The 16106-nt window shown below is 40.6% G+C and overlaps 1 protein-coding gene across 7 annotated transcripts in view; it reads right to left on the reverse strand.

Moving 5' to 3' along the window:
• Nucleotides 1–16106, reverse strand: part of Bnc2 (basonuclin zinc finger protein 2) — a 401546-nt gene that overhangs the window by 324899 nt on the left and 60541 nt on the right. For 3 of the 7 annotated variants that reach the window (NM_001106666.4, XM_087548056.1, XM_087548061.1), the window contains 1 exon segment: nt 13150–13238. In NM_001106666.4, the coding sequence (NP_001100136.1) occupies nt 13150–13173 (24 nt within the window). In that variant the 5' untranslated portion in view covers nt 13174–13238. 7 annotated transcript variants of the gene reach the window in all.

The following is a 16106-nucleotide window of genomic DNA, read 5'->3' on the forward strand; positions in this document are numbered from 1 at the left end:
GATTCCTCCAGGGCCTGCACACCCTATCTGAGACTGCATTTCACAAAGGCCAGAGTTATTCTAAGAAGCTAATATCACAGATGGAAGGATTTGGGCCGCAAACATGTAAGTGGGTCATGAACCAAGATGGCCCAGGTTTGCACTGTTTATTTCTTGAAGGAGCTATTCAAGAACATATTCTTGAGCCAGAGACAGAACTGGAAAGTGGATGCATCCTCGCTTGTATAGCATTTGCGAGGCTTTGGGACAGACAGAAGGAAGAGGGAAGAAAGAAGAAAGGAGGGGAAGAGAAAGGGAGCAGGAGGGAGACGAAGGGAGAGGCAGGGAGAAAGACGATAATACGCTTAGTAGGTCCTTTAGTTACTTCTTGGACAAACATTAAAAGCTTTAAGAAAAAGCGTGCAGGCACTGTTGCTGCACACGAAACAGTTGTGTGCACACTTGGCATGCACAGAGGCCCTAGTAGGGAGTAAAGGGACAACAAAAGGAAGGAAAAAATCTCTGGGAGGGAAGGGAAGAGTGGAGGACAGGGTGGGATATAAACACACACACATGCCCAACTTTACAAGAGCAGAGGGCATGTGCACACGCTGCCGGGCCCTTCCCAGAGCCCTGAAGGGAACACCCCCCAGCATATGTATCCACTTAGGCGACAGACCTGCAGCTCAGCAGCTTCAGGAGCTGGGAAAAAAGGATCACAGAACCTGGGATGCCAGTACTATGACAAGAAGCAGACGCTTCTGAATAGCACTCCCCCCCAAAAAAAAGTTAAAATTGCCCAACAAAATGCAAGGCAGTGGGAGCTGAGCAGCACAGCCTGGCTGATTACTCTTGGAAGAAGCTCGTTCGACAAGGGTGAACTACAAAGAAAGTGTGTGCTGGCTTTTACAGAAAACATATGGGAACTTACCTGGGGAAATTTACTCTCTCTTAACTAAACAAGGACTCTTTTCAGGTATTTTTGAGTTGAAATTGAAGAGGACATTCTTAATTATAGGAAATATGGAGAAAAAGGAAAGCCACTGGTGAATGCTGACTGTAATGCATTAATATTCTACCTCATTCCCCGCATCCCGGTTAGCTTTTGTCAACTTGACACACACTAGTCACCGGGGAGGAAAGAATTAAATTACTTCTACCAGTTTGGTGTGCGGGCGTGTCTATGTGACAGCTTCTTGTGGCTGAGTTATATGGAGGGCCCGGACCACAGGGGCAGTGCCATCCATAGACAGGTATTCTTGGGAGGTATGAGGAAGGTAACTTGAAGAACATGAGGAACATGAGTCTGGAGGCAAGCCAGTAAGCATCTTTCTGCCAAGGTTCCCATCTCTGTTTAGCTCCTGCATCCCTCAGTGATGGGACTGTGGAATGTGTAAGCCAAGTAAGTCCCTTATCCCCCCAAGTTCATGATGTTTAACGCAATAGAAATCAAGCTAGGACCATGGGTAGCTGGCAGCATCCGAACAGTACTTAACTTTTTACATACAGAGACTTAGTGTGGAGCAGAGAGACAAATGGACGGGAAGCAGTCCGTCTACCTGAATAAGACAGAGCAAGTATTTCAACAACTTAATTTATTCCCCCAATTTTGTCTCCTCAGAATAAGTTATAACAACCAGGAAATTAAATATAATCTGGTCAGGCCAGAGCTTCCCTTCCCATCTAGATGCTCTTGTAATCAGGGTCCTAAGAATGAATGCTTTGGGTGAACAAATTCTCTCTGTAAGAGGATGACCTACTCCAAATGAGAGAGGAGGTTGAACACAAGTTGAAGCCCAAGGGATGATGATCATGTCACAGGCCGAGTACAAGAGTGACTGCCACAAATTCATGCAAGCTCTCTCAGTAACTCCTGATCCTCTAAGAATCCCTGTCTCCTCTTCCATTTCAAAGCACAGCCCCTAGAGGGTAGCCTAGAAAAGGATAACGGTGATTCTAGGCTCCCTGGCAGAGGGCACGGAAAGATAACTAACATATTCCCAGGCAAAAGAGGGCTAAGGCCAAGGGAAAGAATGGAATGAAACACCAACTTTGTCAGTCTTCCTAGATGAGCTACACCTCTCTCTTCACTGACATGTAACCAACAACAATCAAACATACACTTCCTACAGTGGCCAGAGCCTCTAGTTTATTCCAAGATACGGTGGGATCTTCGGCTAGTCATCTTAAAGTCTCCTGAAGACTTCACTCTTAAAATGAAGCACTTTTCATGAGTCCTTATGGTACTAACACGGTAGAACCCTAAAGGCCACACATCTACTCAGAAGAATACAGACGCTCAAGCAAACTGCCTGAGTTGAGTCTCTGCTCCGCTATCACCAGCTGTCAAACTTTAGGCTGGTTACTTGATTTCTCTTTGCCTCAGTTTCCTGCCTATACAGAAGGGAAAAAGACTATTCATCCGTTGGAACTATGTTAAGGATAAAATGCACCTCAGCTGTAATCATGCCTATTATTATTATTTTTATTAGTGACAGTATCTTTCTAGCACAAGTATTTATATGAACAAACTACCTTTTGGAAAATGTTTTTCTGGAAAGTAGAGCTATTCTGAATACTGCTTTTTAGAGTATTTTACCTCCTATGCCACACACAGACAATTATTGAACAAGCCAGAATCCCCTGGTTAGCTCAAGGCAGCCTCAGAACCCTGCTGACAAAAGATTCCGCAAAGGATCAGTTGATCACAACCGAAGAATTAACAGTGCTTCATTACTTCACCATTAGGCCTTTACCACAGAGTTCGATCCAGTTTGTGCCCTGTACCTTTAAAAATATAGTCCCAAGAACAGAAAATAAGTATCAGTTGATGGATACTTGTAAAATACATGGCAAGCCCTGGGTTTGATTCTAAGTACTAAAAATAAAGGTTAAAAAAAATCCATAGAATCTCCCTTGGTAAAAGATTTATCAAGATCTTTACAAAAGAGAATTCCCTAAGCCTATAGCTGGTTTGGGATTACTGAACTCTTGACATGCAGCTCTTAAGAGGTCCCCAAATCACGAGAATCTCCGTGACATTTACGCTGTTGTTCCCTTTGGAAAGCAATGGGCAACTGCAGATAAACTAGGGTGATAAAGGAAACGGTCCTTTTTTATTATTCTTTACCAACTTTATGCATGCATAAATTGTATTTTAGTCATTTTAACCCCATTATCCTCTCATATCCCCCAACACTGAACCCCTTCCCTCTCACTTCTCCTATTTTCATTTCCTTCTTCCTTTCCTTTCTTTCTTCTTCTTTTATTTCTTTCTGTGATCAACCCAGTTTAACTAAGGTTGCTTGTACAAGCATGAGTTAGTGTTTATCTACTGAAGCGTGGGCAACTTGACAATGGCTATAATTGTGAATAGAGTGATTCTTCCTCCACTAGCAACCATTAACTGAGCTCCTCAAGAGACCTCACGAGTCCCTTCGCCATTTGTACAACTGTGTGCATTCATGAGTGCAATGACCATGTCATTGCTAGAAGGCAGCAAAGACTGGACATCCCATCAACTACAGTAGTGATCCAAGTGTGGGGCTAGAAGCCTATTCTTGTGATGGAAGGGTGGAATGGAGAGAAAGGAGTCATTTAATTAAGCAAAATTAGTGCCCAGGAAAGTAATTCAGGCAAACAGCAGAGAACAATGGGAGAAAGTAACTCCTTCCCATTCCCCTTAGCCTGTCTGCTGAACATCACTTTAGGGTGACCCTCACTGCTCACCACACTGGGCCAGTCTCCTCCCTCTCATCTGTTGCAGCTCCTACAGGCCTTCAGGTCCTGCAGGATTCTTGAACCCAGGACTCATGTTGAATGTCTACTCCCCGTCTCTTCCACCAGAGCCTGGCAAGGTTGCAATAAGAGTCCTCCCAACTCTATCTTCGGTCAAGTCTTACATTTCAGCTTAAATCTCAAAGGTTCTTGCTTGCAGCTACAGACATGAATCTCAAATGAAACCACCACACTTACAAATATATACTCTGTATGGTTTACATATGTATCACGTTCTGGAAGAGGCTAAGCTACAGGAGTGAGAAAAATAACAGTGGTACCAAAAAGGGCGGGGGAATAGAGGCTATTTTCTCTATCACACAGGGGTACTTTCAAGGTATGTTGTTTAATTCACAAACAAGAACACTATATTGAATAGCACTCACTAGGTATCTTTTGTGGGCCTTGATGAATTCATTGCTCTAAGTTTAGGTTGGATCAATTTTCATTATTTCATCCTTTGTGTTTCCAGAATTATATAATATCACTAAGAGTGTCCTTAGTATGAAGACTTTTCCATCATTCTTTCTTGTTTTGTCCCTACACTTGTGACATAAGCAATCTCCCAATTTATAATCAACTAGAGGCCCATCCCTCAGTTTTCCCAACTACACACAGTTTCTACCATCGGGGGAGGCTTGGTTGTTCCCTTGGTCAGCTATACTGTTCCAGAATCCTGCTTAAAATTAGTTCAAATCTTATGTCCTGTGTGAATATGTTGCATTTCTTTACTTCACTTTAAGCTCTCTTGACAGATTTCTTTTCCATTGTCACTACTTTTGAGTTGTCACACGAGTTTATCAAAGACAAGGGGACAACATTAACTACATGTCTGTCTACTGATAAACCAAATAACAGAAAGAACTAATGCCACTAATTCAGTAAATCATAACTCATTAACATGATACTGAACTTTAGACTATACTGATGGGGAACTGGTGTTAAGTTAATTAACCATGGCAAGTAAAAGCCAGAATCATGTAAAAGAAGAAACACTTATATTTAACAAGTAAATTTAAAATGAATGAACTGAATCAGCATAGATTTAAGAAATAGAACTTGATTATCTTCCTACATCTTATAATATCAAAGAAGCAGGGAGGTCCCTGGAGACCCAGCTCCATCAAGATTAATAGATGAGAAGAATTCTGTCCTAAAATTCCAACTCTGATACCAGTAACAAAATTATGGGCTAGTATTATATTTTTCTGACATTCCTTTTACAAAGTCAATAATATCTTTTCATTGGTTGAATGGACTAAGATAGAGTAATATTAGATGATATCTGTAGAAATTAAACTAGACAGTGTGCTACAAATACACACGGAGAATTATATTCTCTAATGTGCTCACAGAATCCTCACACCTGCCCACAAGGCAAAGGGCATTATAATCACCATTGTATGTATAAAAGAATACCAGAGAATAAGGAAGTCAAATAATTCATCTACAAATAGCTCAACAGTAAGCAATAAAGCCAGGATTTGAACTCAAAAAGCCACTTCACAAATCAAGCTGTTCAAAATGCTATTTGTGTCTGCTTTCTGTACAAGATAACCGTGACCATCACTGATACCCAGATGCTGCACAGATATCACTCCGTAGAGCTCAGCATCACACTCAGTTCATCCCCCTGGGACACTGAGTAAAACAAGCAATGACCCACTGAGTTAGAAAACCCATTCCAAGACGATACGGGAGACAGGAGAACAGAGTGGAAAAATGCAAAGGAAGCCCATTATTGTATTCTATAGAAAACTGGCATAAATACAAGAAAAGAACTAGTAAGATTAGTTCATAAGAATAGAAAAAGTCTTGTATTTATCATACATGTGTCTAGGAAGAGTGCCGTGGAGGTATGGAACACCAACAGATTCCACTGACATTTTCAGTACCTCTGACCCTGAAAGTTAATCATACTGCTTGTAGAGGTCTGATTTCATAAGAATTCCATAAGGAGCAGGAACATGATGGCCTAATAAGGATGTATGATACAAGAAAAAAGGGATTAGTTAACTAAAATAAGTGGATTCCTCTCTAAATATAATCCTCTCATAAGGACATTTAGAACATTTGTATCTCATTAGGGACATTAAGTGAGAAAAGATTTTCAGTACCAAACAATCCTAACTATAATTCATCTTAGGAAATAAAGTGAGTTTTCTTAGCTGAAATGGAAAATATATGGCAAGAAACATCTTTAATATAGTAAGAGACCTGTCAACAAACTCAAATACTAAAGCAAAAATGCCAGGCTAGAGGAACACGAGCAGTGAAAACTAACTGCTCTAAAAATGACAATGGTTTTTATGTTTCTCGAAACATGCTTTCTCTGTCATCATAACAACCCAGAGCAGAAGTAACATGACTAAGCAAAGAGACTCAGTCTGTTAGCAGCAGAAGTCAAAATAAGTTTACTCTATCACATCTTCCATGAAGGTGACACAAGAAGTAAAAACAAAATGGTTAATATGCTGACTTCACCATCAGTGGGCTTCCACGTGGGGAAACTATCTACTGCTCCATCTCACCAGAAAGAAGAACTTGCCAACCAAGTCTTGCAGCAGAATAAAAAGCAAACAAAACAAACAAACAAATGGAAAAGAAAAACATTCTTGAACTGAAACAGAATGCATTGTGTGACTTGTTGTTGCTGTTAGAAGCTCACAGACAATTTTATTAAAATTGAAGAGAAAAACTAGAAAGCAGGCAAGTGTAAACGTCAGCAGCTGTCAGGGAAGTAAACAGAGAGGAGGGAGAGAATACAGTTTGAGTTAGCCAACATGGAGGTCAACCAGATGGCAGAAAACAGCTACAAGGGAGACACAAAAGTTTCAAAAAAAGTAAGGAGGCCCAAAGTACCAAAGGAAGCATATTCACCCCTGTCCAGCAACCTAAAGACAGAGGAGAAGAACAAGGGATACATATGCTCCTTCTTGAGTCAGATATCACAATGACAGGCAGACCTAGCATAAGTTAATTGTAGCTCTGTAGTTTCTGCTTTGGGAGTGGGAGTTCTAGGAGGGGGATTTAAGATAACGAAACAGTAAGTCAGAGGTGATGCCCAATGTTGGGCATCCATCACAGGGTCTGCCTCTCTTACTGGTAAATGTCTCTCTCAGAAGATAGGGCTGTCTCGTTGCCTTTTTGAGCTCCACAACCTTATTGCAAGCAGTTGATTTTTTAAACTTTAGACAGGAAAATAATCACTACCCTCTCCTAGCACAGTTCCTCTCAGCACTGGAGAAAACTCAGTCCAATGCTGCTTTCAAGGCTGTTCCTCTCCGTAACTGAAATCATGAGGCAGCTCTCCTTTTTGTTCATGAGATCTTTGTTCATGCTCCTAGTCTACACCTGGAAAGAGGAGGCATGGATGGGCATCAGTGTTTTCAAGTTAGGCACAGGTATCTGCCTCAATTATTTTTAATATGAAAACTATGAAGGGGTTGCTCCATGGAAGGAAGTAAAAAGACAGTCCCATCAGTATCCAGTGATGGCTAAGAAAATACTTTACCATTAAATAACAGGAGCACCAAAGGACATTTTCCTATTGTAAGACTCAACCCAGCTTTTAAAACAGAATTTCTCAGCCAACAAAAGCAATCAGAACAATAGTCTATGTCTTAATTAATTTTATACTTTCCAGTATGATCCCCTCCTCTCTGTAGTAAGTTTTTGCTATGGGGAATTAGAGTTGAGGGGGAACAAATGGGTTTAGATCAACTAATAAATCTTGTATGTATGCATGTGTGTGTGTGTGTGTGCGCACGCGTGCATTTATATATGTATTTGATAAATTAACTGTCCTTTCTAGCTTAGGCAATATTTCCTTTCCTTGAAAAATAATATCAGTCCTGTTCCTATTCCCACCTGCCCCCAGTCCACCTACAAAATTTACTCTATTTTCCCTTCCCAGGAAGACTTATGTACACCGCTCCCACTAGAGCCCTCCCTCCTTGTTACTTAGCCTCTCAGGGCCTATGACATGTGGTAAGATTATCCTTAACAACTAATATCCACTTATGAGTGGGTAGATGTCATGCTTGTCTTTCTGGGTCTAGGTTACCTTGCTCAGGATGATGACTGCTTTGTTTATTTGTTTGTTTCTAGTTCCATCTATTTGTCTGAAATTTTCATGTTTTCAGTTTTTTTACCATGAGTAATACATTGTTTAAATGTGTATTTCCTTTATCCATCCTTTGGTTGAGGCACATCTAGGTTGTTTCCAGTTTCTGACTATTCTGAATAAAGCAGCTATGAACACAGTCGAGCAAGTGTCCTTGTGGTAGGATGGAGTACCTTTGGATATATGCCCAAGAGTAGTATAGCTGGGTCTTAAGTAGATTAATTCCAAATTTTCTGAGAAAGTGCCATATTGACTTCCAAGGGGGCAGTACACATTTGCATTCCCCCCAGCATTAGAGGAGTGTTCCCCTTGCTCCACAACCTCACCGGCAGGGCTGTCACTTGTATTATTGGTCTTAGCCATTCTGACAGGGAAAAGGTGAAATCTCAAAGTAGATTTGATTTGCATTTCCATGACGGTTAAGGATGTTAAACATTTCGTTAAGTGTTTCTCAGCCACTTGAGATTCCACTATTTAGAACTCTATATTTACATCTGTATCCTATTTTTAATTGGATTATTCAGTTTGTTGATGCATAGTTTCTTGAGTTCTTTCTGTATTTTAAATATCAGCATTCTAACAGATGTGGAGTTGGATTGGAGATGGAAAGGATAGAGGGAGAGAAGATAGGGAGAGACAAATGGAATTGTGGGGGGTGCATTTGGAGGGTGATGGAGAAACCTAGTATAGTAGAAACTTCCAGATACTTTTGGGGGCATCCTAGCAAGAACTCCTACTAATGAAGAACACAGAGCCTGAACTGGCCATCTTCAGTCCTGTAACTAGACAAGGCTTGCAGTAGTAGTCCTGGGACACCAACCCAGCCACATACCTTCAACCTACAACCTGTCCGGCCTGTAAGATGTGCTGGGACAATGGTGACTCAAGAGTTTGTGAAAGTGGCCAAAGAATGACTGGTCTAACTTGAGGCCTACACCAGGAGAGGGAGCCCATGCCCAACACTGCCTGGATGGTCCAGAGACTTAAGGCAGAACCAAACATAGCTCCCCCCACCCCAACCCACCCCAAAGTCAATGAAATGATTGCTAATGAATGAAGTTCTGCTATACTCATAGATTTTTACTTAGTCCAATCAACATCAGAGAGGCTTCCTCAGACAGCTAATGAGAGCAGGTGCAGAAACACACAGCCTAAGGTTAGGCAGAGCCAAGAAGAGGAAGAAAGATGGTAGGAGCCAGAGTGTTTGAGGATGCCAGGAGAACATGACCCACAAAATCAACTAAGCAGGGCTCAGAGGGACTCACAGAGACTGAAGGGGCAATTATGGAGCGAGCCTACATATGTCTTCAATAGATCCTCTGCATGTATCTTACGGATGTTTAGCTTGGGGATTTTATGGGTCTCCTAACAGTAGTAGTGAAGGTGTCTTTGACTCTTTTGCCTGATCCTAGGACCCTTTTCCTCTGACTGGGTTGCCTTTTCCAGCCTTGATATGAATAAGGATTTGTATATAGTCACATTGTATCCTGTTATGCCATGTTCGGTTGATATCTCTGGGAGGCTTGCCCTTTTCTGAAAGGTGGGTGGGGGATAAATGATGTAGGGAAAAACTGGGAGCTGTAAAGGAAGGGGAAGCTGCAGTCAGGATTCACTGTATGAGACAAGAACAAATAAATAGAGGGAAAAAGAGAAAAGTCCTGTCAGCTTCACACACACTGGCTTACACACATCCATGCACATGGACACACATGTGGTACACATGGACACATGTGCGGCAGTTGTATTTTTTGTGTTTTCAAATTTATGACGATTGTCATAGTCTGAATGAGAGTAGTTCACAAAGGCTCATGTATTTGAATTCTTGTTCTGCCGTTGGTGGAACTGTTTGGGATGGATGGAGGTGTGGCCTTGCTGTAGAGGATGTGTCACTAGCGGTGGGTTTTGAGGTGTCAAAAAGCAATTAGCTCTCACTCTGCCTCACACTCGTGGATGACAGGTAAGCTCCCAGCTATGGCTCCAGCACCATGCTTGCCTGCCTGATGCCATGTTCACCACCACACTTGTCATGGACTGGAACCCTCTGGAACCATAAACCTCAAATCAAAAAATTATGTTGTAAGTCGCCCTGGCCATGGTATTTTAGCACAGCAATATAAAAGCAACTAAGACAATGATAAAAACCTATTACCCTAAAAACCAGAGAGTATAAAGCTTCTGAGCACATCAGCCGCCCTCCCGTGTCTGGGCCTTATACACAGCATCCATCCCAAGCACTGAAACAAGCAGGAATGTAAAGTGATGAGGTCTTTCTTATTTATACGCTAAACTGGAGTACATACCCCGTAGAATACAATAATCTTCTCTTCCTGTGCCCTGTAGCTTGCTATTTCCATTGGAGCATCTGTTTTGACAATTAATGCCTTCACCTCAGGCATTCAAATATTATCAGGAATAATTCAGGATCTATCTCAGAAGAACTCCAAGGCATGAATCACTTTTCACAGATTTTCTAGACCGATTTTCAACCTCCCTAAGGCCTTTAGCTGGCCCAAGAAAGATGCAATGCTCTATAAAGATCCCCAGAAAGAGTGGTACTAATGGGGAGACTGAGTATAATTGATAGAATCAATGTTAACAGAGTAATTTCTCACTTTTGTAGGGTACAAATTCCAAGACAATGTAGGTGGCATAAGTTAGCAAAAGAAGTGGGAAAGCTCTAGGGAAAACAGAAAAGAGGGCTCCATGTTTGACAGAAGTTTCCCCTCTCCAAAAATGCTTGGTCTGCTAGTGTTAGAAAAGAAAAGAAAAGAAAAACCATAACTGCTAATCCTGGCCTTTAAAAAACATACTTCTGACATCACAGCAATATTAGAAACCTTTGGGAGTATGAACCATCTGATGACAGTTACAGGAATCCTGGAAGGGGAATGAATGGTCAAGGAAGGCCAGACAGCCATACAATTATAACCTTTGCTCAGTCCCAAAGCTTTCTCCAAGCCATGCATGCCCCTGCCAGTAAGGGGTGGATGGAAATGCTGTTCCCCCCAGGGAAGTCTCAGGAAAGACATAAACACAACTCTGCTGCAGAGAACATTTGGGTTCCTTGTTTTTCTCATCTTTTGAAGTAAGACACTTCATGATTGTCATGGGTTTCATTCCCAAGGGCCTGAGATTTATAGGAGCCAAGGGTTCCACAGTAAAGGCATGATTTACAAGGCCAACTACAGAAAATGCTAGTGTAAAAACAAAAAAACTTTCCAATTTCCCTTATGCCATGACTGGATCCTTCTGAAATAGAGGAAAAGAGGTTGAGGGAAATGTTGTGGTCATAAAAAACAGAGCAGGTCACTTCAAGATTAGGAATCTCGCAAAGGAGGTAGCACCCTCACTTAAAAATTAGTATTTATTTTATGTGTATGGATGATTTGCCTGCATAGATGTATGGGCAACACATGAGTGCCTATTCAGACATTTGTGAGCCACCGTGGGTGCTGGAAATCAAATGCCAGATTGATCCTCTTCAAGAGGAGCAGAGTCTTTAACTACTGAACCATCTCCAGGCCTGTGCTACAAGTCTGTGACACCAAGGGTTTAGAAAAACAATATACTCAATCCCCAAGCTCATAAGTAAAGAAAATAGGTAAACTACCAAGCCAGCATATTCTACAGTCCATGTTCCTTCTACTAAGCTCTGCTGGCAATGAGTCAACAAGTATGTCCCACAGAGATGAAAACAACTAACAGAATCACAGCTGATTCAGTTAATACTTAATGATTGTTCCTTTCTATCAATAATAGTCTCATGTCATTTAAAATCCCACAAAATTCAGCTCTTTTAAGGAACTTCATCCTAACACATTTTATAATTGAAGCCTTCCAACTTAAAAGACTTATGTTTGCCAGACTACTTATACACACTTGAAATATATACCTTCAATTTAGATGTCTAAAAAATCCATGTCTCAACAATGAAATGATGATTCCACAGAAGGTCTATTTCAAAAGAATATACTTGTACAATCGCATGTGAGAAATGTTTATATATCAGAAATGTAACAAACTCATAAATACAAAAAATACAAAATCTAACATTAGAATTCACAGCATCTGTAATTCAATATCCATTATCTGCCCTTCTGTGTCTCCATGGATGTCCAAAACATCAACACTGATAAGCATTCTTTTCATACAGTCTGAAGTACATGCCTATCCTGACAGGTTAGAGTAGTAAGTACCACTTTCTGGCTAGCACAGTGATAGATCTTTGGGTCAGTCTATTTGGAGGATGGCAAGAAACCACAGCCCATTTGTTATCAGAAAGTTAGACTTCAACAATATGGCACACAGCAGAGAACCACCTGACTAGCACAAAACATGGTGGTTGTAGAAATGGAGCATGATGAAAATAATAAAAGTAAACAATACGGGAGTGTTCGTGATCTATTACCATTTCTAACACTAATATAGATTTAAGGTTTAATCTATTCTAAGTCTCTTACGACAATAACTGTTACTCTCATGTGGTAATAATCAACTTGAACTCAGAAAATTTGAGTTCAAGGTTACTCTTTCTACTGTGTGCTGGGACAGTAGGCCTGAAGAACGCATGCACTGGATGAGTTCTTACTAGCTTACATTCCACGGCCATCTGAAGACATGCGTGTATGAAGACCTACATCGCCTCATAAGCACATCACTGAGCCTCTTTATGGACTCACGCGCTTTCCTTCTTAGCAAAGTAGTGAAGTGTTAATAACTATCACGTCACTAAACATATTCGCTGGCTCTTCTGAAGAGAACAATATTCTGCAGTTCAATGTAAGGAAATTTGTTTGGTAGCCATGTTACAAAAATCCAAAAGCTAAGCCTTCAAAGTCCAAAGTGGAGCTTAATGCCAAGATGCTTACCAAACACGTGCAAGGCTGTGGGTCCAACATCCCACACTATGAAATCTTAAAAAAAAAAAAAAGCAAAGCCAAATTTGAGCCCCAAAATGAGAAACTCTGTTACTATCTTGTATCCTACTGAAAAGTCATGAGAAACGGAGTTCTTGCCATCTCAGAAAGCAGGCTGACCTAAACACACACCAGTACAATAGCCAAAACAAAGGTACCGCTTTGTCTACCAGGTAGAGGAAAATCTACCTCTGGAAAGGAAGCTGGACTGGACTCTCCCACCAAAGAAAGAGCTACCTCCACCAGGCAAGCATGGGTAGTCCACAGGGAGGAAGAGGTCCGCCTCCCGATTTTCATCTGGCCTTGCTCCCATGGATCAAGTTAATGTTTTAGCTCAGTGAAAGTAATTACCAGCCAGGCTCTGCAATCCATCATTCACCCTGGGCATTCCTGCTGATTCTTTCTTTGGTCTCTAGGACCCAAGAATCTCTTTTGTTGATCTGTAAGTGCAAAGGAAAGGTTGGTTGTTACTAGTTTCTTTCTATTCTAAATTTCTGCCAAGTAATTAGAACAGAAAATGAACTATTTTCAAGTATTTTAATTGAAGCTACAGGGGTTATAGTAGTCATAGCCTCTAACAAAAATAAGATTAAAGCCATACATCTTTGATGGGCCCCCCTTTCCAAGTAGAATGGACAAATGTAATCTGACTCTAGACAGTGAACTCAGGGATTTGATCTAAATCACCTTCCTTCTAATTTAGGTCATTTGGCAAAAACACCTTGGTAAGTTAGCGAACTGTATATAAATTTACAAACGGTACTCCTGTATCCTCAAGCCATCCAAAAGAAAGCATTACTGCCATCCCCGCTGCACAGACAATGATTGAAAAGTTCAGAGGTTAGATGCACTAACCACTGGATCACACTTCACAAGCTACAAAACAAATCTATTGATTCAAATCACTAGGCTTTCCCATATTTTCCCAAGTAACTGTGTATAGGAAAGTTCAAGTGAGTTCTAACTGGGCGTAATATCCAAAACTGATTAGTTCTTTAAGGGTTCACCCTACAGTGGGTACCATTTGTTTTACATACTCCACTAAACTACGGATATGACAAAGGCATTCTAAAATTCCCCCGCAATGCTGCCTACCATGTAAGTCTGTTTCCCTTAGACAAGTACACTGATGAGCAATATACACACAAGTAAATATAATGAATATATATGATTATATACATACATACATATGTATGTATATATGACCTATGTCGTAATAATGACAATAATGGTAAGCCACGATACTTTAGTTTAAAACAACTGCTGCCTTAGGTGATTGGAAACCCTGTGGATATAGGATCTATGGCTATATATCCTACCAATCCAAACATTAAGTGACTGTGAGTGACAGCTAGCTGTTCAGACAATGCTTCATTTGACAATGGACCATATGTACACTGTGGTCCCAAAGACTGCCACGAAGCGATTTTTATAAAATTATCAAATGAACACATAGTTGAAAAAGAAAAATAAACGCAAAGACAAGAAAATGAAAGTCTTATTGCTGGAGCGGAGTATTCTTGGTAAATTGTCTCCTTACAAATAAATCTAGGATTAAAAAAACAGGAAAGAAACCAGAGAAAATAGCCTAGACATACTTCTGAAAAGAATCCTCAGGCAGTCCTCAGAAGGGCTGGAGGAAAGGTGCTAAGCAAAGGGCGTCTCCATCTTGTCACCACCATGGAAGAGGTTCCAGAATGACAAGATCTGATCCTGACGCTGTCAGACTTAGGCTTACGTATGTCTGCATATTAATTTTTAACCAAAAAAGTTTTTAAATAAAACTTTCTTGAAAATGGTCAAATAGCCTTGTACAATCTATCCAGATGTTAAGCTAAGTATAAGATTTAGACATTTAAAAGTAAGTTTTATAAAATACAAAGATTTATTAGCTTGATTAATTACTAAAGATCTAACTTGTAATAATTTCAGTGTAGACTATGTGCACAGTGCTTATAAAGTCTACAGTAGTTTGGTACAGTGCCCCAGGTCCTCAAAGTCACACACCATTAGCTCATCACTCATTCACCTTTAGGTTTGTAAGTTCTTCTATCTATACCACCATTTGTAAGATGTGTCTCCTATACATGCGTCATTTTTCATCATTCCTACTGTATTCTTACTGTGTCTTTTCTGTGTTCAGATATGTTCAGGTATAAAAATATCCGTTTCTGTTGACAGCAATATACCAAACAGAAATATCCCGTATAGTCTCATGACTTAGGAGCAAGTGATGTACCCCGCAACACTAGTGAACAGGTTACACCATCTAGAACTGTGACGAACACTCGGTGATGTGCACATAACAATCCAGTCTAAATGTCTCAGCACCTGATGTGCAGTGACATACGAGAACACAAATAACAACACACCCCTCTTCGTCATGGGAAAAAACCAAGGCCCCAGGATTTACAACCAGGACAAGCAACATCTGGACTTGTTTGTTATAAAAATTAACTTCAGCACACATAGTATTTTCCTCATTTCAACTCTCTGTATAATTACGCACAATCTGAAGTTAGTCGTAATCTCAGAGATGAGAGCTGCTAAGATCAGCCTTTTACCCTCTGACTGATGAGTATTTAAAATACTTCCCTTCCCACAGAAGGGAGCCGGAATAATATCCTGGATGGACAGTAATGACAAGGATAATGCAGACCAGAAGAAATGAATTTCATTGCGCTTACAACACTGGTGCAAATCTTCTAACTAAAGAAATGAGGATCTATGTATTAAACTCCTTTGGAAAACCAAGAAAGGCCCCAATCTAACTCACTCAAGTGTGATACCCATAAAACGGGAATAAACAAGAATCTACAGTGAGTACAGAGAGGTACCCCCTGTTGGAGTGGTTTTTAATGTTCAAGACTATTTTTTTTACTTTCTTTTTTGGCATTAAAACTATAAACTCAATTATTTTATCAATGAGAAACAAACAAGACTGGGTGTGGGCATAAAAGTCCTATTTCCCCACTTTGCGCAGCTGTACAGCCTTAGCCCTCCACTCCATGAAATGAATGGCTCACAAGTAAGATCAGCTCTGCACACGGAAAACGGACTTCAGTGGAACCAGTGGCCTGCGGTGCTGAGAGCCCTGGGGACACGAATGTGTTTTGAGCATTTTCATTGATCATGTATGTCTAATGTACCTGTTTAAACACACTCGTATAGGAGAAAAAATTGCTTTTTGTACTACTTGCCACTGAGTAAACACAAGTTTTAAATAATTTTCAGTGCAATAGACCTAGAATTTTATTCCCCACATCCTAGTGATTTTAAATGCCCTATGACCCTCTGAACTGCTGCCA

Source organism: Rattus norvegicus, chromosome 5 (assembly GCF_021556685.1).
Source record: "Rattus norvegicus strain SHRSP/BbbUtx chromosome 5, alternate assembly SHRSP_T2T, whole genome shotgun sequence".
In the NCBI taxonomy this organism is placed as follows: Eukaryota; Metazoa; Chordata; class Mammalia; order Rodentia; family Muridae; genus Rattus; species Rattus norvegicus.